General features: G+C 45.8%; 1 protein-coding gene across 1 annotated transcript in view; it reads left to right on the forward strand.

The window, feature by feature from the left end:
• The window catches only part of Myof (myoferlin), a 147,208-nt gene that overhangs the window by 109,136 nt on the left and 12,322 nt on the right, over positions 1 to 25,750 (forward strand). Inside the window, exons 35-46 of the mRNA XM_059253753.1 lie at positions 91 to 189; positions 1,276 to 1,437; positions 3,554 to 3,719; positions 7,510 to 7,586; positions 11,791 to 11,802; positions 13,895 to 13,993; positions 15,629 to 15,754; positions 17,133 to 17,288; positions 17,782 to 17,873; positions 22,158 to 22,328; positions 23,053 to 23,201; positions 25,008 to 25,182. Coding sequence (XP_059109736.1) covers positions 91 to 189; positions 1,276 to 1,437; positions 3,554 to 3,719; positions 7,510 to 7,586; positions 11,791 to 11,802; positions 13,895 to 13,993; positions 15,629 to 15,754; positions 17,133 to 17,288; positions 17,782 to 17,873; positions 22,158 to 22,328; positions 23,053 to 23,201; positions 25,008 to 25,182 — 1,484 coding nt within the window. The remainder of the gene's footprint in view (positions 1 to 90; positions 190 to 1,275; positions 1,438 to 3,553; positions 3,720 to 7,509; positions 7,587 to 11,790; positions 11,803 to 13,894; positions 13,994 to 15,628; positions 15,755 to 17,132; positions 17,289 to 17,781; positions 17,874 to 22,157; positions 22,329 to 23,052; positions 23,202 to 25,007; positions 25,183 to 25,750) is intronic.

Consider the following 25,750-nt stretch of genomic DNA (forward strand, 5'->3'; position numbering starts at 1 on the left):
TTCTTGAGCTGCCTGAATGCATCCTAGTACTTGCAGGCACTCTCGGCTTTAATGAAAGGGAAACACTGACAGCTTGTGCTTGGTTCACAGGATGGCTCCAACCTTCCCATTCTTCCCTCTCAAAGAGCACCACATTTATACATGGTCCCTCAGGGGATCAGGCCCGTGGTTCAGCTCACCGCTATTGAGGTATGTATTCTCTCCAGGTTTTACTTCATCCAGGCAAAGGGTAGAACAAAGCAGGAACTGTTAACGTAGGGAATGGCATCATGCTATATATATATTTTATATATATATATATATATATATATATATATATATATATATATATATATAGCATCATGCTATATATATATTTTATTTTTATATATATATATATATATATATAAAATCTTCCCCACCCCCCAAATAGAAATAGTTATAGAAAATGGAAGTCTTAAAGCAACAAGAAGCAGATTTCTGAGATTTTGGGGAGGTTTGCCAGAGAAAGAGAAGACGGCCCAAGAGAAAGTGCCTGTGTGAACAGAGAGAAGACCTGCAAGGGAGGCAGAGGCAGGGAATGGGGGAGCTTGTGGACAGTGGCGATGATTAGGGCAGACACGGGCTGGTGGAGACGACCTTGTGTCTTGATAGAGTGTCCCTGATAAGCGAGCGTGGTTAGCTCGGCTGTTTTGCTGGGCGTTCTAGAAGACAGACAAGGGAAGCTTCAAACGGCAGCTACCAGTTTGGAATGCTTGCAAGCCCCTTACCGGAGAAGAGGTTTATGCTTGATCCTCCAAATTGCCCCGCAGTAGATCACAGCATTCATCCTGTTTGCAGCGGACGCCTAGAGAAGCTGACTGTCTGTCAGCATTTACAGCTACGCTGCTCTTTTTTAAGCTCTCCAACAGAAGGGTAGAACTACTTCCTCTGTGTGTCCACAGGCTCCTGAAGATAACTACTCCCTGATGCTTTAGGTGAATGTGCATCAGTCCATCTTAAAGATTGTTTGGTGATTGACACTGGATTTCTGCTTATATGTTTTGTTGTTCTTGTTTTTTTGGGGAGGGTGTTTTTTGTTTTTGTTTTTGTTTTTGTTTTTGTTTTTGTTTTTGGTGTTTGTTTTTCAAGACCGGGTTTCTCTGTGTAGCCCTGGCTGGAACTCACTCTATAGACCAGGCTGGTCTCGACCTCAGAGATCCACCTTCCTCTAGGTGTGTGCCACCACCACCCAGATTTATATGGCATTTTAAATATGTCAGTTTTCCTTCCCTTCTCTTTAACTTGTTTTTTCAGATTCTAGCTTGGGGCTTAAGAAATATGAAAAACTACCAGATGGCTTCTATCACATCCCCCAGCCTCGTGGTGGAGTGTGGAGGGGAAAGAGTAGAGTCAGTGGTGATCAAAAACCTTAAGAAGACGCCCAACTTCCCAAGCTCTGTTCTCTTCATGAAAGTGGTACAGTATCTAGACTGCGGGAGCCCATGTGTGTCCACACCTGAGGTGTGAGTGTATACTCCATGTGTGTCCACACCTGAAGTGTGAGTGTATACTCCACGTGTGTCCACACCTGAAGTGTGAGTGTATACTCCACGTGTGTCCACACCTGAAGTGTGAGTATATACTCCATGTGTGTCCATGCCTGAAGTGTGAGTGTATACTCCATGTGTGTCCATGCCTGAAGTGTGAGTGTATACTCCACGTGTGTCCACACCTGAAGTGTGAGTGTATACTCCACGTGTGTCCACACCTGAAGTGTGAGTGTATACTCCATGTGTGTCCACACCTGAAGTGTGAGTGTATACTCCATGTGTGTCCACACCTGAAGTGTGAGTGTATACTCCATGTGTGTCCATGCCTGAGGTGTGAGGGTGTATTCCCCCACAGTTGATTCTTTCCAGAATCCGGCAGACAGAGAGCCTAGCCCCATAATGAACATGTCGGGGCTTCCCTCTCCTTAGATTATCTGGAGCCAGCTTCTGAGAGCTTCCGACAGCTCCCGTGATGGGGAAGTGTCTATGAACAGCACTTGTTTCTCCATTGAGGGTTTGGTCTCTACTGTAGCCCCTTAGTCAACCCCTCCGGGCCAGATTGTTGACTCCAAGTGGTGCAACCGTGTGTAGGCCGGAACCTTCCTGCTAGGGTCTGCATGTCCGGGAAAGAAAGAGCTGTGGAGGAACCCGGAGTGGGTGGTGGGGCATGGCACCTTCTTTGTTCCTTAGAAGTTACCTCTGGTTATTAGAAGTGTGAGGCATCAGACAGGACTCACATGCCTCCACCTGTTATAAATAGAACAAGAGGAAACCAAAGTGTCCATTTTTAAAGAAATGAAATCCTTAACTTGTATAAAGAAGTTTTCATCTTTACATTGCTGTATAAAAGATGTACAACAGTGACATTTCCTTGGCTGACAAAGATGGAGGGCTGGAACTGTCCCATTTCTTCCCTAACTCAGCCATCTCCTTTGTGTCCCCAAACCACTGCTCTTGAACCTCGGGACCATGTGGTTTAACCTCTTGTTTTGCAGAGGAGCCAGTTGAGGCCTAGAGAGGAGAAATGGCTTCTCAGGCCTCTGAGCAAGTGTGCAACATCGTCCACAACTCCAGCTCAGTGCTAGGCACATTTATCACACTTCCTTCACCTTGGAAGGAATGAAAAGGTTAATTAATGTCTAACTAATGTATGCAGGTGGGCACAGCAAGTGAGTGGCCTTCCACTCCAGCGGCAGAGCTCTTTCCCCATGAGCTGCAGACAGACAGCCACATGGATGTGTAGATGCAGAACCCCTAAGTAGTCATCCCTAAGACACTGCCTATCCATGTCTGCTCTCTCCCCTCCTCCCCTTACCACCTCTAGTCTATAACCTAGCTTGGGGTGAGAGGAGGCACTCAGGGAACCCTGTCGTCTATTCCAGTGAAGGCCAGTGACAGACATTCACCCAAACCACAATCAAGCTTCCACGTGAGCCCGTGTTCCCCAGTTAGGGCAGTGTCATCAAGGCCCCGACATTCCAGGAGCAGTGAAGGCAAAATGAGCTTCTCTCTTTGGCTTTGACCTTCAAGCACTGAAGGATTCCAAGTCTGTTCTTTCTCTTGAAGGTTCATCTATGTCTCCACCATTCCTAAATTCTGCTTAAGCTGTGCTAGCAGATAACTAAAGTCCTGGACAGTTACTACCACTGAAACTCCCTGTGGGAGGAGAATGGGGTCAGCGACGAAGACTCAGTCCACATTATGCTGGTTGTGTACACTCTAAGTGCTTCCCATATGGATCCCACAACTCTACTGTTAATGATGAAGTAACCGGGCACAGAGGCTTAGAAACGTTCCCTAAGGTCATGCACTCATTGACAGCAGAGGGAGGATTTGATCTCCCAGAGCCCAGCTGAAAGAGGATGCTCTAAGCTCTGGGCAACTACCATGCACCCCAGGCACTGGAGTACTTACTGGAAGGTCCCTTGGGTTATATTTATAGGGCACAAAGAATCTGGGCTGGTCCCTTGGGAGAACTGACTAGCAAAGCTAACCCTGTCAGATCTTGAAAAAAAAAGAACACCTGTTTTTGTGATCCCTAGTTCTTGCCCAAGGAAGAACTGTACATGCCTCCACTGGTGATCAAAGTCATTGACCATAGGCAGTTTGGGCGGAAGCCCGTGGTCGGCCAGTGCACCATTGACCACCTGGACCGCTTTCGCTGTGATCCGTATGCTGGAAAGGAGGATATTGTACCACAAATAAAAGGTACGTCTGTAGGCAAGCCTACACATTACTCTTTTGAGCTTTTCACACCTAGCTAGTCAGATTGAATGTTTACCAACCATATTCATTGTCTAGATGCTACAGAGGAAGGAAGTTGTGATTTACAGTAGACTAGGTAGCTCTTCCAGGGAAATACAGATAGTCAATGGTGCTGCCAGCCTGAACCCTTGAACTACTTTGAGGGCAGAATCCTGTGTTCAAGAGGCTACCTTCTGGTAGGTCTTGCTCCTGCACAAACATAGGATGTCTTTTGAGGGAATGTTTCCTGCTACATGAACATTCCCATTTGTCTTTGAAGAAGGGTCCTGGAAATTGAGGGGATACTGTTCCTACATCAGCAAAAGGGATTGAGACATTCAGCCTCCAACAAATGATTGCTGAATGTTCATAGAATGTTGTTCATTGGTCCAAATGTTGGGGAGACCAATGGACCAAAACAATCTTGTCCTCTAAGTCCAAGAGCCCAACAAGGAAGTTAGTGTGTGTAAGTCAATGCTGTAAATACTTTGGTGTGGAGGCAGAGATCCCGACCATGAGCCTTAGAGGAGGAGATTTTTCTTTCTAAATGACAGAGTTTTTCTTTATAGTACAGGATGACCTTGGACTCTGAATTCTTCTACCTCTCCCTGTCAAGTGCTATGGTTACAGGTTTGTTTTTCCTGGCCAGCTCTAGGGAGGAGATTGCTATTCCAACTCACTTTGTCTATGGGCCCGCTTCAGTGACGCTTGACAAAGATGTTGTGAGGTCATTGGAAAGAGATCTCATTGTTATCCACACAAGAAAACTTTAATGATTTACCTTAAGTTGTATAGTTAGTATGCAAGTAATAGGCCAGGCTATAATATTTAACTTAGACTTCAATTATAATAGCTAATGAAACAGTGTTTTGCTTCACCTATTCAATAGATCTTTGTTTTTATTTTACCATATACTTAATACTATGTTAAGGGCTGGGGACATAGTCACTTTAGTGTCCAAGATCCTAGATCCTTTGTCTTCATGAGTTTAGACCTCAGTTGAGGATTGGAAAATTCTATTCAAGCTATCAAGATTGAAATGGATATCTTCTGTTTAAGCAGATATGCTACAAGTCAGTCCTGGGCTAGCCTCCAGAAGGTTTAGTATTGATATTACAGAGCCTCTAAAATCTATCTGCAAGAAGAAGAAATGTATCAGGCACATTTGAGCAAAACCCTATATGTATTTATCATATATATATATATATATATATATATATATATATATATATATATATATATATATATAATTATCACACACACACATATGTCTCCAAACACTTTTGTGTTGAATTGGTGATCCATAAATATCAACTGTAACATGAATCTTAAATGATCTTATTAATAAGAACAAACCCAGAGCCAGGTATTGGGGTGAACACTGAAAGATCAGGGAGACAGAACAAGCCACAGCTAACCTCACCTGGCCAACTTCTCAGCCGATCCTGTTTCCTCAGACTGGATGCCTCTGAGTCCTCATCCAGAATGAATCTCAGCTGAACTGTGCTGCTCAAAAGCCTAAAAGCTTAACCATCCTCTAGTTCCTGGTCTTCACAACTTATATACCTTTTTGCTCCCTGCCATCACTTCCTGGGATTAAAGGCTTTTGTTACCACACCTGGCTATTTCCAATGTGGCTTTGAACTCACAGAGATCCAGACAGATCTCTGCCTCCGGAATGCTAGGATTAAAGGCGTGTGTGCCACCATTTTCTGGCTTCTATATCTAGTGGCTGTTCTGTTCTCTGACCCCAGATAAGTTTATTAGGGTATACAATATTTTGGGGAACACAATATCACCACAATCAACTTTTTTCTTCTAACAGTGAAGACTACTATAACCCAAGATTTCATTTATCTGGGCTAATAAATGGAGAGAAACCATTTTCCCAGTATCTTTTCTATTGGTTTGATGATAGGAAGTTCATGAGTTCAATATGTGAAATTGTTAGGAAGGTACAAATGCTATAGACTACCCTGGCCCCAGAATCGCTCACATGGGCCTGGTGGTCAAGATAGGCTGGGCCCCAAGGCTGAATTCTCCCAGTTAGTGATACTGCATAATTAAAATGATGTACACATTGGAGAGCCATAGAAGAGAAAAATCTGGCATTTTCTTAAACCTAAGAGTAGAGTCAGGTCTGCGAGCGAACCTTGGGTAGTCTAAAGTGGAGAACTGGCATTTGGGAAGAGATTTGCATACAGAGGTATTCATGCATCCTTGCCCATCTGGCTCTCGAGTCCTGTGGGACTGAAGCGGTCTGCAGTTGCAGATGAGCTTATATTAGCAGTGTCCAGGCAACTTGTCTATCTGAGGGTGCCAGGCAGATGCAAAACTCCACCTTAAAACAACTGGTGTGTCATAGATGCTCAGTAGATGTCCAGTTCCTTCCTCTACCTGAATGTTTCTCTGACATTCACTGAGTGCCTACTCTTCCCTGGGCTCTGGGGTAATTGATAACAAAGAAACCAGAGTCTAACAGATCTAGTCTATGAACTTATTTCCATCCGTCAAGGCTTAACCTGGAGCAAACAACCTGCTTTCGTGTACATTTTTATCTTTAAAAGGGAGATTATAGCATAGTTTAAAGATTATCAAAGGGCTGGATGAGATCATGAAAACAATGTGTTTAATTAGCCCAATGCAGGGAGTATGGTAAACTCCCCTCCCCAAAGTACCTTCCTTCCCATCCTTCGTGTCCTATATGTCCAGTGCCTAGGTGGGTTACAGGAAGGTCTTTGGACTTGGTGGAGTCTCTTCTGTCTGGGTTCTTACATAGGAGCTCACGTGTCTTCTTCAATTATTCAACTGTGACTTCAATATTCCTGTGGCTCCACCCCGGCATCAGGCTGGGCCCTTGGCACCCGCCTTTGACTGAGTGAGATAAACCGAGTGACTCAGGACCTGTTCCTGTTCCTAAGCTCTTACTCCCAAATCCGGAGTTACATACATCTGGGAAACTGCATGTAAGATCACGGCACGGACCTTCTCCCTCTGCGTGCGCTGGGAGAGCTAGGGCTGACCAGACAACAGCAGCTTCACACTGCTGAAAAGAAACGCACCCCTGCTTTTCCTCGTCCCTCCTCTCCCTTCCCTTCTTCTCTCTAATCACCTTCTCTGTCCTCTTTCTTCCTCTGCTCCTCTTTTGTGTTTCTCTATCCCATATCCTAAGAAAACGAGGCTCTTTTAGACACAAGTTCGCCATCCTCAAGCCCACTCCTACATAGTCAACACAATCCTTTTAATTATTTGTGTGTGTGTGTGTGTGTGTATGTGTGTGTGTGTATATGTGTGTGTGTGTGTGTGTGTGTGTGTGTGTGTGTGTGTGTGTGTGTTGCCTATGTGGAGGGCAGAGGGCCACCTGCGGCCCTCTCCTTCCACTGTGTAGGTCTAGAGAACCAAACTCAAGCCATCAGATTTGGTATCAAGCACCTTTACCTGAAGAGCCATCTCTCTGGTCTCCAATACAATTCTTTTTCAAGCACTTGTCATGGGTAGGAATTGTGTTAACTACCCAAAAACCAAGAAAAAATGGGCCAGATAGGCCCCTCTAAAATGTCTAAAGCCGGATGCTATACTGAGAAGGTGATGAGTGTAGGGTCATTTTCTACATCCAGGTATGGTCCTCCATTGGAAAGTCCCACCCAGGTTAACGTATCATCCATCCTGGGGCTGCTCAACTTGAACGTGGAATAGAATGTTCTCCAGGATGTTGTTCTAAGTGTCCTCTATTATAAAGTCCTTTGCCTTGCAGCCTCCCTTATGTCTGCACCCCCATGCCGGGATGTTGTTATTGAAATAGAAGACACCAAACCATTATTGGCTTCTAAGGTAGGTTGTACTTCAGATGTATAAGCAATGGGTGAACTCAAACAACCATTCAAGGCTATTAAGATAATGGTCATCATCAAACCAAGTTACAAGGACTAAATAGAAACAAGACCTGAATCTTGTATTTGTCCGCAGTTACAGTGACATCTTATCAACCAGGGCTTCTTAAAATTTTTCATAACCCCTTTTCACCTGAGAAATTTTTACACAACCCCAGGTATAAAGGCATATAAAATAAGGTATACAAATCAAGCATATACTAATAATTAATTATAAAAATTTTATCAATAATTCTTTGCTAGACACAATTTTACCATTTGTCTAAAACAAAATCAAGTTTGTATTCTAATGAGATAGACATGCTTGTTCATTTTTACATGAAGAATTAAATCTCGGCTGCATATGTAATTCTGCAGGACACAGAGCATCATTAACAATTTTCAGGGTTGATTAATATTTTGATTTTATAATCATCAACTCTGAGATTCCACTTTGCATAAATGTGTAGAACTAATACAAAAGGGCAGAAGTATGTTTAGGGCTGTTTCAGAAATGGTTGGAAATGCTGTCCTAAATTCAAGCCAAAATTCATTTAACTTTTGTGTGTGTGTGTGAAACTCAAATCAACAACTCAAAGAGAAATCTTTAAAACTCGAACATTCTAACATAACGCAATCCAAAGATAGACTAATTTGATATTTGCATGTTAAAGAATATGGCAGGAAAATATCATGTCTTTATTTTCCATTAAACCATTATGTTTCTAGGCGAGCAGAAAACTTGGTGTGTAAAAATACTGCAATTCATAGCATAGACTGGTCTTGGATCTGAGCCGAGGTGTTTCGGGTGGTATTCGCCGGTGTTGTGTGATGTGACTACATGCACAGAGCAAAAATGCATGCATGGGCTGTCAGAACCAAGGCTGCAATGGAGTTGCATGGTACAGTCTGGGTGAACATTGCCAGAAGCACATTGGATTCACTACACATTTTATTTTTAGCTAATTTTTAGTTGTTGCACATTCAGAAACCTTTCACTATTGTTAAATTTTCTGTGACAGCCCCCTGTGACATTCAGGTACCCAACCCCAAATGTAATCATAACCTACAATTTAAGAGGCTAGGGTATGGACTAGTGGCCTCAGTCCCCATTAGTCAGTCACCTAGGATACTTAAAACGTTATCCATGTATGTGACACAAACACATGTATTCGGAACTGAGAACCACTGGTGGAGGCAGCCCAAGTGATACCATGGGTTAGAAGCTTCTAGAACTGATTGAAACATTGCAATAATAGTCAGAACACACATGTCAGGATTTTCCTCTATGTGAGGTGGGATTGCCATGGCTTGGAATGACCCTATTTGTCAGTATATGGAACACTCCAGGTTTTTATATTCACTGTGGAGAAAGTTGGTGAGAATCCTTACTCGGGACCCAGTCTGAAAACCATCCCAGCCACTTCTACAGGAAGGAATGAGAGAGCGTCAACCCAGAAAAAAGAAAACACCAAATAGCTCCCTGTTTCTTTTGGCATTTATGAGAAACTTTCACAGCATGTTTTCATATGCAAACTGACTGGAAAATGCACATGATTGCACTTTAATGTGTTATGTTCGTAAACGGTACCTTTAAAAAACTCACTTCTTCCCACTGCACAAACTCACTAACAATTGGACCCCATAAATGGTACCTTTAAAAAACCCACTTCTTCTCACTGCACAAACTCACTAACAATTGGACTGTATTAAATGTGGGCTCCACAGCCAGCACTGGATGGCTGTGTGCTTGATTCTACTATGTAGCAAGTCTACACGGTCACAGATGACAGTATCGAATTCCCAAGCCCCATCGGGCAACATGACTATGTTCAGTTACTGAAAATAGTCCCAATTAGTCTCAAGAAGACAGTAGTTGCCTAGGGAGAAGTTATGTATAATAGACTTAAGATTCTTCACGGTGATTTTCACAACTACTCTGGGAAAAGGCAGCGTAAGTCCTTACTCGATACTCTGCCTCCAGCTTAGCATCAACCATTGCCAATCAATCCTTCTTGCATACCTTCTGTGTATCCAGTCACCCTCAGTAGTACTAGGGAACAAGGCAAATAATGTCAGGTATTTCCACTCCTTTCTTGACAGTGCTCAGACTAGGCTACTCCAGCAACACCCTATGAAAGGTTCCTTTGTATCAGCTTTTAACCGGAAGGAGCAGCAGGCCAGGAGATGGTCATGTTAAGTCATTCCCACTACACTATAAATGACTACAGCTCGAGTGCTCCCCTCACACCTAGGTGATAAGAAAAGATGAAATCTCCTCTAAACACCCAAGTCCCTCTCTTTGTCAAGGTAGACATTATATATCTATGTAAAATCCAATGAGCAATGTTGAGATTTGGAAGAGCTTACTAATGCCCTTTATTACATGTATCACTTGTACATGTACTGTACACATATTACCACTAACTCAAATAAGAACTCTGTATCTGGATAAACTGAATGAGTCTGTTTATGCTGTTGCTGAGGACTGGAGGCCGGAGGCTGAGTCTTCCCGGGATGGCATCATCCTCTATGATGTCTGTGGGAACTCTTAACAGATGATTTTAGCACTATCAAAAGAAAAGCAGGAAGTGAGGATGTGGGGCCAATTGGTAAAGTGCCAGCCAGACAGCACAGACATTTCTTCATGGCCATCTCAACAACTGCCTTCCAATTCCAGTGCTTAAGCAGTATGTCAACAGCACTCGGCAAAATGGCTTCTCCAAGGACAGTGCATGTATGTATAATAAGGTGCATGAGGCCGCACGGGACTGGGAGCTTGATCTAAGGACCTGAATTCCTCCGGGGTCTATTAGTAGATTTTGGAGTGAAAGGAGACCTTTAGACAATAATATCATTTTAAGCAGCAGGGGAGACTGGCCTGTGCCACGTAGTCCTTTGAATTGGATTTTCAAGTTCATTTATTAGATTGAAAAAAAAGAAAGTCACACGAGTTGCTGACCTTCCTTTTCCGCATGGGATAATGAGCAAGCAGACATGAAGGAAGCCTCCTGGGCTAGCTCTGAAATTTAAAGTCAGCAACTTGTCTGGATGCTTTTTAAACACGGCCTGTTCTTTACCCCAAATCAGTTCTGTATAACTGAAAATAAACATGAATGAACAAACTAAATATCTGGATTCAAGACATTGAGACTGTGAAAAGATATTTTTAAAAAATTTTTCTCTCCAAAATCTCACTCCAACTATGATTATTTAACCCTAATCCTGTTTTGGAATGGATCTAATAAAAAGAATTGCTACATCTCTTTCTCTCTGCCTCCCTTGGCAATTCTGTTATAACAAGGGTCAGTCTAGGTAGAAATAGTGAGGACCGGAAGAAGCCCGTGGCCCTCCACACAGCAACCACAGAAGGATGGTAGTGAACCGTTGCTCTTAGATTGGAAGTGAAGTTGGGATTTCAGGAAGGGAGACTGGGTAGCATTTTCTTAAACTGGCTTAGGGTGAGCTTAGCCAGTGTCCCAGCAAGTACCAGGAGGAAACTCCAAGTCCACCAGACTCCAGCTCTTCCTTCTCTCATTTCCGGATGGGCCCTAACGCCAGGGGCAAATTCTCCATGCAGAAATCCCAGTGGGAGGAATTGGCTAACGAGAAACCTAACAGCCTTGTATTAGAAGACTGTTCTCATATCAGTATTTATGTGGTATTCTCACAGAGGTATGGGGAAAACAGAAAAGTATTGACACGATGACCTGCAGTCACACACACACCTGTTCCAGGAGAGTTCTTGAAGGGATGAGATTGCGGTTGTATTGGGGATATGCTTTTGAAGCTACATGAGATAAGAGGTTAGGAGAAGGAAGAGGAGTAGCTCCCTCACACCCCTCCTGAGCACCTACTGTGTTAGCTGGCCACAGTACAACCCAACCCCACTGAAAACACAACATGGGTGAATACCTCCAAGCCATTCAAGGACTGTGTGGAACTCCTCGGTGTATTTCTAGAGAAGAATTCTAAGATATGTTCAGTGATGAGATGCTCTTGACTAGAATAATTAGATGATCTGTTAAATGTTGATAATATAAAGCGTGCAGGAAAATAATGTTTCTTACTCTCTTTCTTTTTAAACCTAATGTTCATGGGATCTTAAACCAAACATCCATGTGACCTGTATGTGATTTTCCTTACTACTGACCTCATACATTCAGCTGACAGAAAAGGTAACTATTGTACATATTTTTTGCATATCTAAGGCTCATGGGGTTAGGGGTGCTTCTCAGGAGTAAAGAGCTTGACTTTGCATGTGCAAGGACCTTGGTTCAATTTTCAATGTATTTTCTGTCTACAATTAGTATGTAAAGTTTTTTTCCTAAGTCCAGGGATGGACTGATGATCTATAAGGGCAAATAACTCATTGTAACTGCACACACACACACACACACACACACACACACACACACACGAGTATACATCTAAAAACATATGTAAAGATGCACATGTACATAAGCATTTACTTATACACATAAATCTGTAAATACTTCCTCCCACGTCCAAATAAGAAACAGACTTTTATGATTTCATGTGTATGGATGTGTATGGTGTGTGGGTATGTACACGTATGTGCAGGTACCTATGGTGGCCAGAAAGGGGCATCAGATACCCTGGAGTTGGAGTTCAGGTGATTGTGTGGGTGCTGGGAATTGATCTCCGACGGTCTGGCAGAGCAACAAGTACTCTTCACCTCCGAACCATGTCTCCAGCCTGCAGACAGCCTCTCTGGCTCCTTGTCCCTCTCCATCCCCACAGAACAGGGGGGACAACAGGTGACACTTATTTTGACAACAGCACCGTTTCTAAGGCAGATTAGAGAAAGCAGTAAGCAGTTCCCACGCAGATGTTACAAGTCAGAGTGGAGGGTGGGTATGGTACTTCACACCTGTAATCATAGCTCTTCTGAGACTGAGGCAGGAGGATGATTAGTTTGAGGTCCGTTTGAAATACATATCAAGACTGCATGCAGAAAGGAAGGAAAGAAGGGAGGGAGAAAGAAAGGAATGGATAGAGGGAGGGATGGAGGGGGAGAAGGGAAGGAGAGAAACAGACAAAAGGAGAATATTTGTCTCTATGCAGGCCCTGGAATATGAGGGAGGGCCTCATATATTATCTCTTCTGCCCAACCAAGAACCACCCATCAACACAAAAGTTTCACAGCTCTGGATGTAATTGAAATTACCGGGGACTTATGCGACCATAATGAATCCCCAGTTCTCAGTCCAGAATGGCTGTATCGGAATCTTCAAGGATGGGGTGGGAGCCACTGGTGTAAAGGAACCCCAATCGTCTCTACCTCGGTTTCACACTTTCAGTGTTTCAGAGCTCGCTCTCTTGGTGATCTTACTTGATTTCCAGATCACCTTTATGAGGCAGGTGGAGGCAGTTGGTATTACGCCACTAGATGAAGACGCTGATGCTCGGAGTTGCAGGACAACTTGCCCAAGGCACTGTGGCTTGTAACAGAAGGGCTGGAGCTAGAACCAGTTCACCCAACTCTTCGTTTGGAGAGATTTGTATTGTTGCTAAAAGCGCCAAGGAAATGAGGTCATAGAAAGCATGTGTTGGAAATGCTATGCTACTTTATTTGTGAGCAAAGAAACAAAGGGGACAAATTAACAGATCCTAAGAAAAACATCTGGTACAGATGTGGACGCTGACGCGAACACATTTCATTAGGGGCTGGGGAGAGAGTTCAGTGGGTGCAGCACTTGCTCACAAGTTCGAGGCCTTGAGTTCTAGCCCCAGAATCCACGTGAAGCTGCTGAGTATGGCGATGTGTGTGTGTGTGTGTGTGTGTGTGTGTGTGTGTGTGTGGTGTGTGTGTGTGGTGTGTGTGTATTCCAGCACCGGGGGAAATGGAGACTGAAGGAGGACTGGGTTTGCCAGCCAGCAAATGTAGCCCAAATGTGAGCCCCAGGCCATAAGAGAGCTGCTTCCCAGGAGGTGAAGAGCATTCATGTAGTGTCACCTGAAGTTGTCCTCTGACCCCCACATACACTCCTACACATGTGCGCACACACACAGACACACACACACACACACACACACACACACACACACACACACCCCACATGCATGTCATTGGTTGAGGTCTGCCTCTGAGCAGAACTGTGGGTGTGCTGCCCACAGGACATATAAACAGAGGCATACAACCTCAGAGCAGTTAGTAGTCTCTCATCTATTCCACAGCAATTTTCCTGTGTAACTTAGAAATCCAGACCATCACTAAAGATGTTTTTCATTTTAACATGGTTTTAGGAGGAAGAAATCGTTGACTGGTGGAGCAAATTTTATGCTTCTTCGGGGGAGCATGAAAAATGTGGACAGTATATTCAGAAAGGATATTCCAAACTCAAGGTACTTGACCCTACGTTTGTGCGTAGAGAAAAGCCAGTCCCAGCATGCATAAGGCCCTGGGTTTAAAAGGCCTCCTGGTAGGTACTGATGGAGAGGGGCCAGGAGTGCCTCTGGTCTCCTGGAAAGCCCTCTTGCAACAGCTCGCCTTTGCCAAGTACCAGGACTTGAGGAAAGCTGCTGAGTTAGGTTTGCGTGACTGCCACTTTGAGGCTTGGGGGCATCTGGCAGAAGGCTAGGAATGGGTTGGTACCATACTAATTAGGCCAACGATTATCCAGAATTATTTGGCTCAGGGAGACCCAGAAGTCACAGCTGCCTTTGCAGAGCAACTGATGTCAGCATGCATCATTTTGTCTTCCGAACAGTCATCAGTTTGGCTAAGTGAAAAGTTTATTCTGTTACATGTATGTGCAGAAGGAAGCTGCAGAACTAGGCAGGGGTGGCCGTCTGAACTATTCTGTTACATGTATGCCTCGTCACATGACAACCACGGGCACACGTGTGTAGGAGGAAGCTGCAGAGCTAGGCAGAGGTGGCCGTCTGGACTATCCTATTCATGCTCTGAGTTTTCCAGTTCTCCGTTCAGTTGCTAACTCTGTCAGCTACAAATCCGTAGTCAGAGCAAAGTATAGGAGAAAATTAAATGAGAAACATCTAGTTATTAAAATCATTCTTCTGTCAAAGTAGAAGGGCCTGTATCCTTGCTTGTTGGTGTTATGATCTTTTTGTGTAGCTTAAGGAACATCAGCATGTAAGCGGTCACACTGAAAACTGATGAGACCGGGCCGAGCGGACAAGTTCATGTTCCTTCTTCCTCTCCTCCCTGACCCTCTTCCTTCCCCTCTCTCCCTCCTGTCCACCTTTCTCTCTTGTCTTTTTAAAAGTCAAGATATAATTTATATGCCATAAAGTGATCCTTCCCCCGAGCTTCGGAGTTGTGCACTCCTGTACAGAGCAGCACCCGGGGCCAAGGGGAAGACCATGTCCACACACAGAAAGCTCCTCTGTGCTCCTTTCAAGCCAGTTCCCCGTGAGCCGCAGCCTTCTGGTGGACAGCTGATCTGGTTTCCACCATGGTACCTTGGCTTCACCTGCTTATATGCTTCCTACAACTGGGCTCACACCATATTCACTCTGCATTGGGCTCCGTGGGTCCCAGACTCGGCTTCTGAGACTCATCATGCTGTTGTGGTATTACTAGTTTGTCTCTTCTTGTTGAATAATATTGGACAAGACTGGCCTGGGGGCGGGTCAGCTCCACACTCTATCTTACCTCCATCCCCCCTCTCTCCCTCCCCTCCCTCTTTCTTCCCTCCTCCCTCCCTCTGTCCTTTCCACAGTTTGTTAACTCTTTCTCCCAACACTAGGGGCATTCTTGAACCACGGGGACATGCTTTTGTTTCTCTTGGGTAAATTCCTAGAAACACCATTTCTGGACCATAGGATAGGTGGATATTTAACTCCTTAAAGGAAGTGCAGCATTTTTCCAAGTGGTTGTTTTATGCCGCCCCCACCAGGAGAGTGAGTGTCCCAGGTGTTCCACTGCATCCTCCTGCCTTGTGGTACTCAGTCCCGTTGACTCGAGACTCTACCTGTGTTCTAATGAGAAACTGAGGGTCTGTTGGTGGTTTTCAGATCTATGACTGTGAACTGGAGAATGTCGCCGACTTTGAGGGCCTGACAGATTTCTCAGATACCTTCAAGTTGTTCAGAGGCAAGTCCGATGAGAACGAAGACCCGTCTGTGGTAGGAGAGTTTAAAGTGAGTGAACTGTGTGTGTTTGTCCTGTTGAAAATCCATCTACATTTGCGGGTCTTGGAGGAGAGACAGCAGGTGTCTGCAGCTGGGCATGTCCTCTGCCCTCTGCTGGAAGGAAAAGCTGCCCTAGCAGAGGGGCCAAGGGGAGCCCAGGCATAGCTTTCCCCTGCTTGTGTCAGCCAGTCTTGAATCCGCCAGGGCCAACTCTTTCCAAGATCTACTTTCTCCTCTGCTCTTCTGCCCTCAGGAGGTTTTAGCAGGATCCGTGTGGCAAGTTCTCAGGCCAAGATCCCCGCCACCTTTCTCCTTCCAACCAGTCCCTGCTCACTGCGAACCAAATCTGATCCCTCGTCTGAACGGCTTAAACACACCTCTCATTTCCCAGCTCAGGTCTCCACTCCTTCCAAAGCTAGGCAGGCCTTTCACAAGCCAGGTTTCCCTCCTGCATGCAGGAACCACTCCCAAGTCCCAAACACACCTTGCAAGTCCTCTTGATGGACGCACAGAGCCTTGGACCAGGCCACTCTTCCTTCCTTGGATGCCCTTCTCTGTGGTCTGACCAAGCCCTGCTCTGACACTAAGCCAGCTCGAATGTCAGTGTTTGTCAAGAGTCTCCCGGTTGCTTTGGGCAGCATGACTCAGCTGTGCTCTGGGCTCCCACAGGTCTGGGTTCACCTCCTGTCAGATTTGACTGCTGCTTCTCCTCCCCAGCACACTTGGCAAAGCCAGGGCACCGAACACTGCCGTGTCCTAATCCTTTGCCAATAGCAGACATGGCTAATGGATCAGAGGATTACACCCAACACAGGGTCTCAAATCCTTGCCCCAGCCTCCCACTAAGCCAACAATAGGGCATGGAGTCAAGCTAATCTAGCATCCTGTGCCACACTCTGTTTCTTGAGTTTTGGGTCCTCCACACCCAGTATTCTGTGGCTGCTTGCTGTGTGACATGTTCCTGAATGTAGCTGGCCAGAACAATGGTCCAAACATCCTAATCCCAACTTCAGTACCTTTCCCTGTGCTTAAGATGGTTTCAGAACAAGACATGCAGTCTCTCGAGCTGAGGCCTGAAGCCGAGCGTGGATTTTCTTGGAAGTGGGGCCCAGGCAGGTCGGGCTGACACAGAAGGGAAGCCATCTTAGTACTCCACGGGGCTTCTGCTGTCTCCAAAATAGTGTCAACTCTTTACCTCTTCTGAAATGATGGCTACAGAATCCCGTCACGTTCCCCGCTGGAATCACTCAAGAGCCAATGCATGTTGTCTCTTCCACAATCACAGACCCGCATCCCCCAACTGTGTGATATGGAGGGTGCCCTGTGTGCTCTGAAGAGGCGACAGTGCCTTTGAAGTCATCACTGTGTGTCTGTCTCTTTCTCTCAGGGCTCCTTCCGAATCTACCCCCTGCCTGATGACCCCAGTGTGCCAGCCCCTCCCAGGCAGTTTCGGGAACTGCCTGACAGTGTCCCGCAGGAATGCACGGTTAGGATTTACATTGTTCAAGGCTTAGCGCTCCAGCCCCAGGACAACAATGGCCTGGTAAGAGTTTGGGTGTGGGGCCTTCTCCTGTAGCAGGATAATTACAGTCATCAGCCTGTGGTAATTGTCACCTTCTTTTCTTGCTGGGCGTCTGTTATCTCACTAGGAGAAAGATACTCTATCAAAACAATGTGTGCAGGAGACTGTCCCCATGGGGATTTACCTAAGAGCTTTGGGGGGTGGGGAGGTGCCTAGGGCTGTTCAGTTCATCCTTCTCGGGTTACTGATGTGACCCAGGACCAGCATGAGCAGAGCCAGGTCACCCCTAACTTCCACTCCACCCATCTTGTCACCCACACAGCTACTCAGAAGGCACGCTGGCCCCCTGCCACCCAAAGGAGAACCTTGCACCTGGCTCATCTTCACCCTTAGGTGCCCCGGCACCACCTTTATCATCAGTTGGGAGTAGGGAAGCAAGCCAAGTCTATCCCAGAAGTTGACTTCAGTTTGCACCCTGTGATGATATAACAGCTCATCTCTCTTGTCTCCACAGTGCGATCCTTATATTAAAATAACCCTGGGCAAAAAAGTAATTGAAGACCGAGACCATTACATTCCCAACACTCTCAACCCAGTGTTCGGCAGGTAACATACAGTTCAAAACATTCCTCCTTCACCAAATGTGCCCTGCCCTGTTCCAGGCACTAATACTGGGAGCGTGTACAGGTCCCTCATCAGGGAAATAGGCAGGAGGACTAGAAAGTACCATGAACGTCACAAGATGGGTTTCTCTGGGTCGAGATCTGTCCCAAGTCCTTAGAGGGTAGAAGCAAGGCCCCATGAGACAGACATTAGGCACGGGGAGGGCCTCAGCCCCCACAAAATCCTGTTTTCCCTTCCCGAGGCTAATTTGGGCTCTCTTTATTGGACTCTGCTAGTTCTCTGCTTTTGATCCAGTGAATGTGTCCCTGAGGGGAGGGTGCAAAGTGACAGGACAGATAATCTGCTTTATTGGTCATTAATGCCCCCAAGATTCTTGACACAGAATTGTTTTCTTCGTGGTTACAATCTTGACTTGTTTCTGGACTGTAGTATCTGCGTTTTAAAAACACTTTTATTTATGTCACTTTTATGAACATGTGTGTACATGTGGCAGTCAGAGGCAACTTGGTTCCCTCCTTCCACTGTGTGGGTCCAGGGATGGATCTCAGGTCGTCAGGCTTGACAGCAGGAGCCTTTACCCAAAAGTCATCTTACTAGCCCTGTGACATAAATCTTGTCAGAGCTGTCTCTGTCACCAACACCAGATGATTATTAAGTAAAACCAACATTATTCCACTGTGGACACCTTTCATGTTCAATAACAATATTTGCTGAGCATTCAGAGTGAGCAGGTCCTCCGCTGAGCCATTTCTAGACGGCATCTTAGAAAATCTCACAAAGCTCTGACAGGAATAGAAACAGGCCCAGAGAGAATGTGTGCCTAACACCCTCCTGGTCACAGGCAAAGGCCATACTTGAACTCATGTCCTATGACACCAATGTCTTCATGGCTTCGGCACTGCACTCTGCTCTGTTGAGGTCTGACTTTCTTCTGGGTTAGATTCACTAGCCAGGCAGGGCACGGTTAGCAGCCCTGCATCTCAGGTGAGGACACAGGGTCCCACAGCTCTGTCAGTCGGTGAAGAGACAGAAGGAACTATAAGTCCACAACTCCAGGGCTTTTCCAAGTCCTCGGCAGTGTTCCATCCTCACAGCAAAGCTACCATCTGTAGGAAAATGTTCTTCGTGCCGGCCATTTGAGGAAGGGCTGGGAGGTGATTCCGTGACCTGCTGTCCAAGCATGAGGACCTGAGTTTGGATCCCTAGATCTTCTATCTGTAAAATAAGGTAGAGAGCAGAGGCTATGGCCCAGTGGGCACAAGATGTGGCCACAGGATTCAGACAAACCAAATTCCATCCTTGGGATCCTTAAAAAAAAAAAATTACCCAGAAACTTCCTGGCCATCTAGCCTAAAGTATGCAGCACAGAGCAGAAACAAGAAAGACCCTCCTCAAAAGGGTGAGAGGCAAGAACTGACTCCCAAAAGTTGTCCTATGACCTTAACCCATGCACCGTCACACATACCTGCCCCCATCACAAAATTAATAATTAAAAATATTTTTCTTAATTTTTTTTTCTAGACAAAGTTTCTCTGTGTTATAGCCCTGGCTGTTCTGGAACTCGCTCTGTAAACCAGGCTGGTCTCGAACTCAGAGATCCGCCTGCCTCTGCTTCCAAAGTGCTGGGATTATCACCACTGCCCAGCTTTGTTCTTAAATTTTTTTTAAAAAATAGTGAATGATAAAGGAAGACGTTCTGGCCTCCATATGCACAAATGAGTGCAATAATTTGCACATATGTATACACACACGCACACACACATGCACACACACACATGCACACACACACACACACACACACACACACATGTGCTCGCATGCACACAAAATGGTATTATTCTCCCAAAATTTTGCTAGGTGGGAGAGCACTGTTCCTGTTTGCCCTATGCCCTATGTACTCGTTACTTTGTGCCTTACTGCCTTACATATATTCCTCTCTGTCTTGTTCTGCCTTTCTGTGTTTGTCTCTCTCATGCACGCTTGTGTGTACACACACACACACACACACACACACACACACACACATCTTGGTCATCCAGTTTTAGATTCAAACAAACCATCCTCACAGGCAGGAACACACATGTACAAAGGACCACCCACTTGGCCCCCAGCGTGTGTGTATACATGCACACACATGCATACACTCAGACACCTGCACATGAACACCCTCCATGCTGCACACCCCTAGGCCGAGTGCCGGGCCCAGGGAGGAGAAGTAATCCTCTGGCACAGCAATGTGATCATTTTCCCTTTCTGCCGCTGATCCAGCCCCAAGGTCTAGACAGGAAAAGGCATGCAGGACAGGAAGGAGGGCTCCGAGTGAAGGAGACTAGGGAGCAGGCAGAGCCAGCTTTGAAGGCGGAAAGGTGGCCCTGTCTGAAGGGCTTGTTTCAGAGGTGCCAAGCACAAACTTAGTTAAGTGGCAGGAAAAGTCTTTCTCAGAGCCACCCTGGGAGCAGGTGATGCTGTCTGGCTCTGCTAAGTCAGTGGCTGTCTAGGGGGCTGCACAGACTTCTGTCCATCCAGCTGGTGGCTCCAGGCTGGGGCCTCAGTCTTGGGAAGTGGCTTGCTTCTCAGTCGAGAGACTCTGGGACAACACTTGAGAAAGAAGCCACATGTCCTGTGTTCTTGGCCATTGTTCATCCTGGCTTCTCTATATAACGTTAAACTCCTGACCTCCATGTGTGTGCTGTGGTGCCCACATTCACCCACGCAGCATCCACACAATAACAATAAACTAAAAGATTTTTAAAAAATAGTTGATATCTCATGGGAGAAGAATATTCCTTAGTCAAGATACTTGAAGTTTTGCGTTGTTTCCCTTGAGATAGGATCTTACTATGTATTCCTGGCCGTTCTAGAACTCACTATGTAGACCAGGCTGGCATCAAATTTACAGCAAGCCTCTTCTGTCTCCACCATGCCCAGCTTACTGTTTTTCTTTTTGTTGTTCTTGTTTTTTTGAGGCACAGTCTTTGTACATAGCCTGGCTATCCTGGAACTCAATATGTAGACCAGGCTGGCCTGCAACTCACAGAAATCCACCTGCTTCTGCTTCCTAACTACTGGGACTAAAAGTGTATACCACAGCACTTGACTACATTTCATTTTAATTTTTTAAAAAATTTTTATGTGTAGGGGTACTTGAGCTGCGTGCATGCCTGCATGCTGTGTGCATCTGATGCCCACACTGGCTTTGATGCTTTGTGTATAATTATGACACAAGTACCCCGTTCCCTGCAGTCACCTGCCTGCCTGGAGCCTCAGGGTGGCTGCTGTGTCTAGGGAGGTCTCTCAGATTGGTGCAGGAGACATCCAGGAGGCTTTCTTCCAGGGTGCCATTAACCAGTCTTCCCTGGCTCACTGGACAAAAGCCTGTCCACACACCAGAGTGTAACAAGAACGAGAGGGAGCCCAGAGCAGGAGACCTTCACAGTTTTTCCTCCAGGAAAGTACACTGAGTACCTGTAATGAAAAGGATACCTCCAGGAACAATGCAGTACTGAGGCTAAGCCCTGCCTGTCCGGAGCTGACACATGCAGTCACCATCCCCTGGACCACATAGTTCACCCACCAACCCGATTGCTATTGGGTTCTCTCTTTGTGTCTCAGAGGTATTCACATTCTAATGCAGGTCCCATAGAAAAGCTTTAAGAACTGGATGAAGTCTGTGGCTGGACCAGAGATCCTGGCAGGCCCCCTACACGGCACACTATACAAGTTCATGCATGCCCTCTGCATCCTTCTAAGGGATGGGTCAAGTTGTTTCCTGGGGCAGGGGTCTCTGATGAGCAGAATACAGAATGAAGTGGGGTTCAGACAAATGGTTTATTGATCTTCCTGCGGAGAGGAGAAAAGATGTCTCAGGTGATAGGTGGTAATATTAAAACCAGCAATATAATGTATTATTATTATAAAACTAAGTTTTAATCAGTACACTCCTACTGAATGTTTTCTAAACATTTCTTCACTTGGCTCTTAGAATAAAGTAGGTGTTGTGTGCTATTGTGATCCTTTCACAGAGGAGAAAACTGAGAACAGAAAGGCTGAGTAAGTGGCATAGCTGGGATTTGAACACTGGTATTCAGCCCATGCTTTTCTCCTGAGCATTGTTTTATTGCTAGTGTCTACTGTTTATCACATCTCCCCACCCACACCAGTTTTCCTCCCCAAACATCGCCACCACTTGGCATTTCTTTGTCTGAGTCTTGGTTTGTGGAACAGCACAGAAGGCCCCTGATCATTCTCCGTGTGCATTTTTCTTAGAATGTACGAACTGAGCTGCTACTTGCCTCAGGAGAAAGACCTGAAAATCTCTGTCTATGACTACGACACCCTCACCCGAGATGAGAAGGTGGGAGAAACGATCATTGACTTGGAGAACCGCTTCCTTTCCCGGTTCGGGTCCCACTGCGGCATTCCTGAGCAGTACTGTGTGTAAGTTGTTTCTCCATGAGTGGAGGTGGTTTGCTGTGCCAGGCTCACTCAGTGCCTGGCTTCAGTGTACCATGGCTCTATTGGCCCATCCAGTGTCATTTTTGACAAGATTATCTGAGGATGAACCAGGGCCACCACGTTGCCTCATTCACATCACTGTTTGTTGAAATGGTGGTTGCTGGAGCAGTACAGTGCCCTGCATGTGACGCAAGGGTCAATGTTCCAAGAACCAGTCCCCTCTTGAGCTCCTGGATGCCAGGGACTTGGCTAGCCAGGTAGCATGGCAGAAGTTCTCTAGCTTTTAGAAATAGGGATTGATTATTAATTACCAATTATCTACCACCACCACCACCACCACCACCACCACCACCACCACCAGGATTCTATGATGCCTAGTGATCCCTGCTTCTAACCAGTGACTCTCTAAACATCCAATGAGACAGCGAGCTACTTCTGGTTTTTCAATTTCCCCCTATGACTACGATGATCCCAGATTCTTCATTTTTGTTGAGGAGGGAACTGGACACAAAAAGTAAACATGGTGAGTTGGCTGAAGCCAAAGTAATATGTGAGTTTTACATCTCTGAGAGAGATGTCCAGGAGGCAAAGTGTGTAGACATGTCCCTATCCAGTTATATGTGTGTGCTTGGACACATGTGCACTTGTGTGGAACACTGTGCGCCTGGGGCACGCAGTAACTCCAGAACCGTGGTACTGCCCACAGTTCTGGAGTAAACACCTGGCGAGATCAGCTGAGACCAACACAGCTGCTTCAAAACGTAGCCAGATTCAAAGGCTTCCCACCACCAGTCCTTTCGGAAGATGGAAGCAGAATCAGATATGGAGGACGAGACTACCATCTGGATGAATTTGGTGAGCACAAAGCTGTGGGTTGTAAGCACGGTGTAGTAACCCATTTCTGCTGCTGCAATTGGAGGAGGGACATGGATGATTCCTTGTGAGACTATATCTGACCTAACCTAAAAAAAAAGCCACAGCAAGGGACAGTCCTTTGTCCCTCAAATGTCTCAATCGACACATTTTCCTGTCTGTCTTAGGTTGCACCCACTCTTTTCAGAACACAGTCATTTGAACTTTAACTATAAAGGTCTAATGACTAGCCAGTTTTCCTGTAATACATAATTAGCTTTAAAACGTTCCAATGACAGTGAAAGAGATTCTATCCCAAAGACACTCCATCATAACTGGGTGGTGGTAACACATGCTCTTAGTCCCAGCACTCAGGAGACAGGCAGGCGGATCTCTGAGTTTGAGGCCACCCTGGTCTACAGAGCAAGTTCCAGGACAACCAGGACTACACAGAGAAACCCTGTCCCAGAAAACACAAGATACAGAGAGAGACAGATGCAGACACAGAGACAGAGAGACAGAACGAGAGACTGACTCCATCATATTTGAGCACTTTTCTGAGAAGTCTTGAGGATACTGGAGGCAGTACAGACAGCCTGCTTTGTTCCCATCTGGCTCAGATTGAAGATTGGGGTCCTGCCCTTCATGACACATCCATCCTACACACATCCAGTTAGCCATACTGAGACAGTGATGGAAATATGCTTCATAGCATGTGGGCTACAGGATGCTCCTATAGTCTCTGAGGAAGGGAAGGGGTGGGACTCCCAAAGAGGGTCATGGTGGGGCTGTCCTTCAAAGATGCCTGGTAAAGCTGAGTAAAGACATGTGGGGGTGAAAGTGGTTCCTGATCCCCAACTTGATTCTTGGCATTGTAAGAAGCTTGGCTCTCTTTTCATTTTGAAGGAGATTTCATCACTCTCAGGGGAGATTAGCTGCTTAAAGAGCTGCTGATGCTGTAGTTAGTGTGTGAACTTGCAAAGGCAAAGGAGAACAGATGGAAATCACCATGGTCAGGTGGTTAAAGGTGGCCCCCAAATTATCAGATACCCCCCAACCTGTTGAACCTCAAAAAAAATCACACAGCCTCCTTTCTCCTGTTCTCTGGCTTTGCCCTGTCTCCAGATTAAAATTGCAGAGATACAGAACCCACCTCCCCCTGGGAGAGATGTCGGAGACCTGGGGACTATGTTTTTAGATGCCACAATGGTACTTGCTGCCTTAACAGATGAACTTGCAGATCTCAGTGGCTGAGTGTGTTGGAAACTTAGGGTGACCCCTCATCTAAGCAAGCGCATCATGGAGTGAGAGTGCTTTCCTCCTACAGCTCTGCTATTCTTCAGGACAATTATCTAAGCTTTTATCTTACTCCACATCCAGAAGAGAAAGGCACAGGTTGCATCCTATGCAGAGGGCTGAGTCCAGAGGTGATGCCTATGTTATTCTATCCATGTTGTCTTCTAGTTAAACTTGGTCACATGGCCGCATCCGACTGCTTGTAAGGGAGGCTAGAAAATAAGATGGTTGTGAGCCTGTGCTAGAAAAGTAAATCCAAGCTACTCACCCATTCTAGCATGCTCTGATCTCTGCTCTTGGCAGACTACAAGGTAGATGTAAGCCTCAGTAGGGAAATCAAGAGCTGTTTGTATCCATTTAGTCCTCCACAAGTCCATATTGACATTGTACATACTGGTGATGCCTGTCTGTTTTTTACAAAGTTTGGGATGATATGCTGCAAGTTGTTGGGGGCCATCTGGCTGGATTGTTCCTGATTCTTCCTCCCTATTTCAATGCCACTTTGCATTCCAGAAGCCAACAAAATCCTGCACCAGCACCTTGGGGCCCCCGAAGAGCGTCTTGCCCTCCATATCCTCAGGACTCAGGGGCTGGTCCCTGAGCATGTGGAGACAAGGACTTTGCATAGCACTTTCCAACCCAACATTTCCCAGGTAAAGGGGGACCCACCATCCACTCCTCAAATGCAATGACAATCACTGACTGTTTGGTATCTTGAAGGGTGTCTTTGTACTTTTAGATACACAAGAAACAGAAAAGAAACTCAAACCAGCTTCATTCCAAAGGAGTTTGTTGCAAAAAGTTTTAGGAATCTCATTAAATACTGACAAGAGATTATCCACGATTGAGAACAAACTCAAGCCGGGTCTCCCTTGTCTTTGTTCCCATTTCTGGTTCTGGTCGATTCTTTCTCTTGCTGTCACTACTTTCCTGAGTCTGAGTACTGCAGAGGGTCCCTGAGTACTTGCTTCTGTGTTCTATACTCAGGGACTGGTCGTCCCAATGTGACCCAGTTGTCTACCAATGGAGCAGCCAGGAGAGCTGTAAGCAGGAGAGCAGACTGAGCTTGGCCTGAGTTGGGGAAGAGGTGCCACCTAAGTCTAAAGGGTCAAGGAAGCGGGGGCACAGCACACAAATAGTAGGTCAAAGGGACTATGTGCACAATGATGGGGGGCAAGCCAACCCCCAGAAAATGGGCCCAGTTTCTGGAGAAGCAAAGTAAGACACGTTCAGTGACAAAGTAAGCCATGCAGAAG

This window comes from Peromyscus eremicus, chromosome 1, assembly GCF_949786415.1.
Source record: "Peromyscus eremicus chromosome 1, PerEre_H2_v1, whole genome shotgun sequence".
NCBI classification, from domain to species: Eukaryota; Metazoa; Chordata; class Mammalia; order Rodentia; family Cricetidae; genus Peromyscus; species Peromyscus eremicus.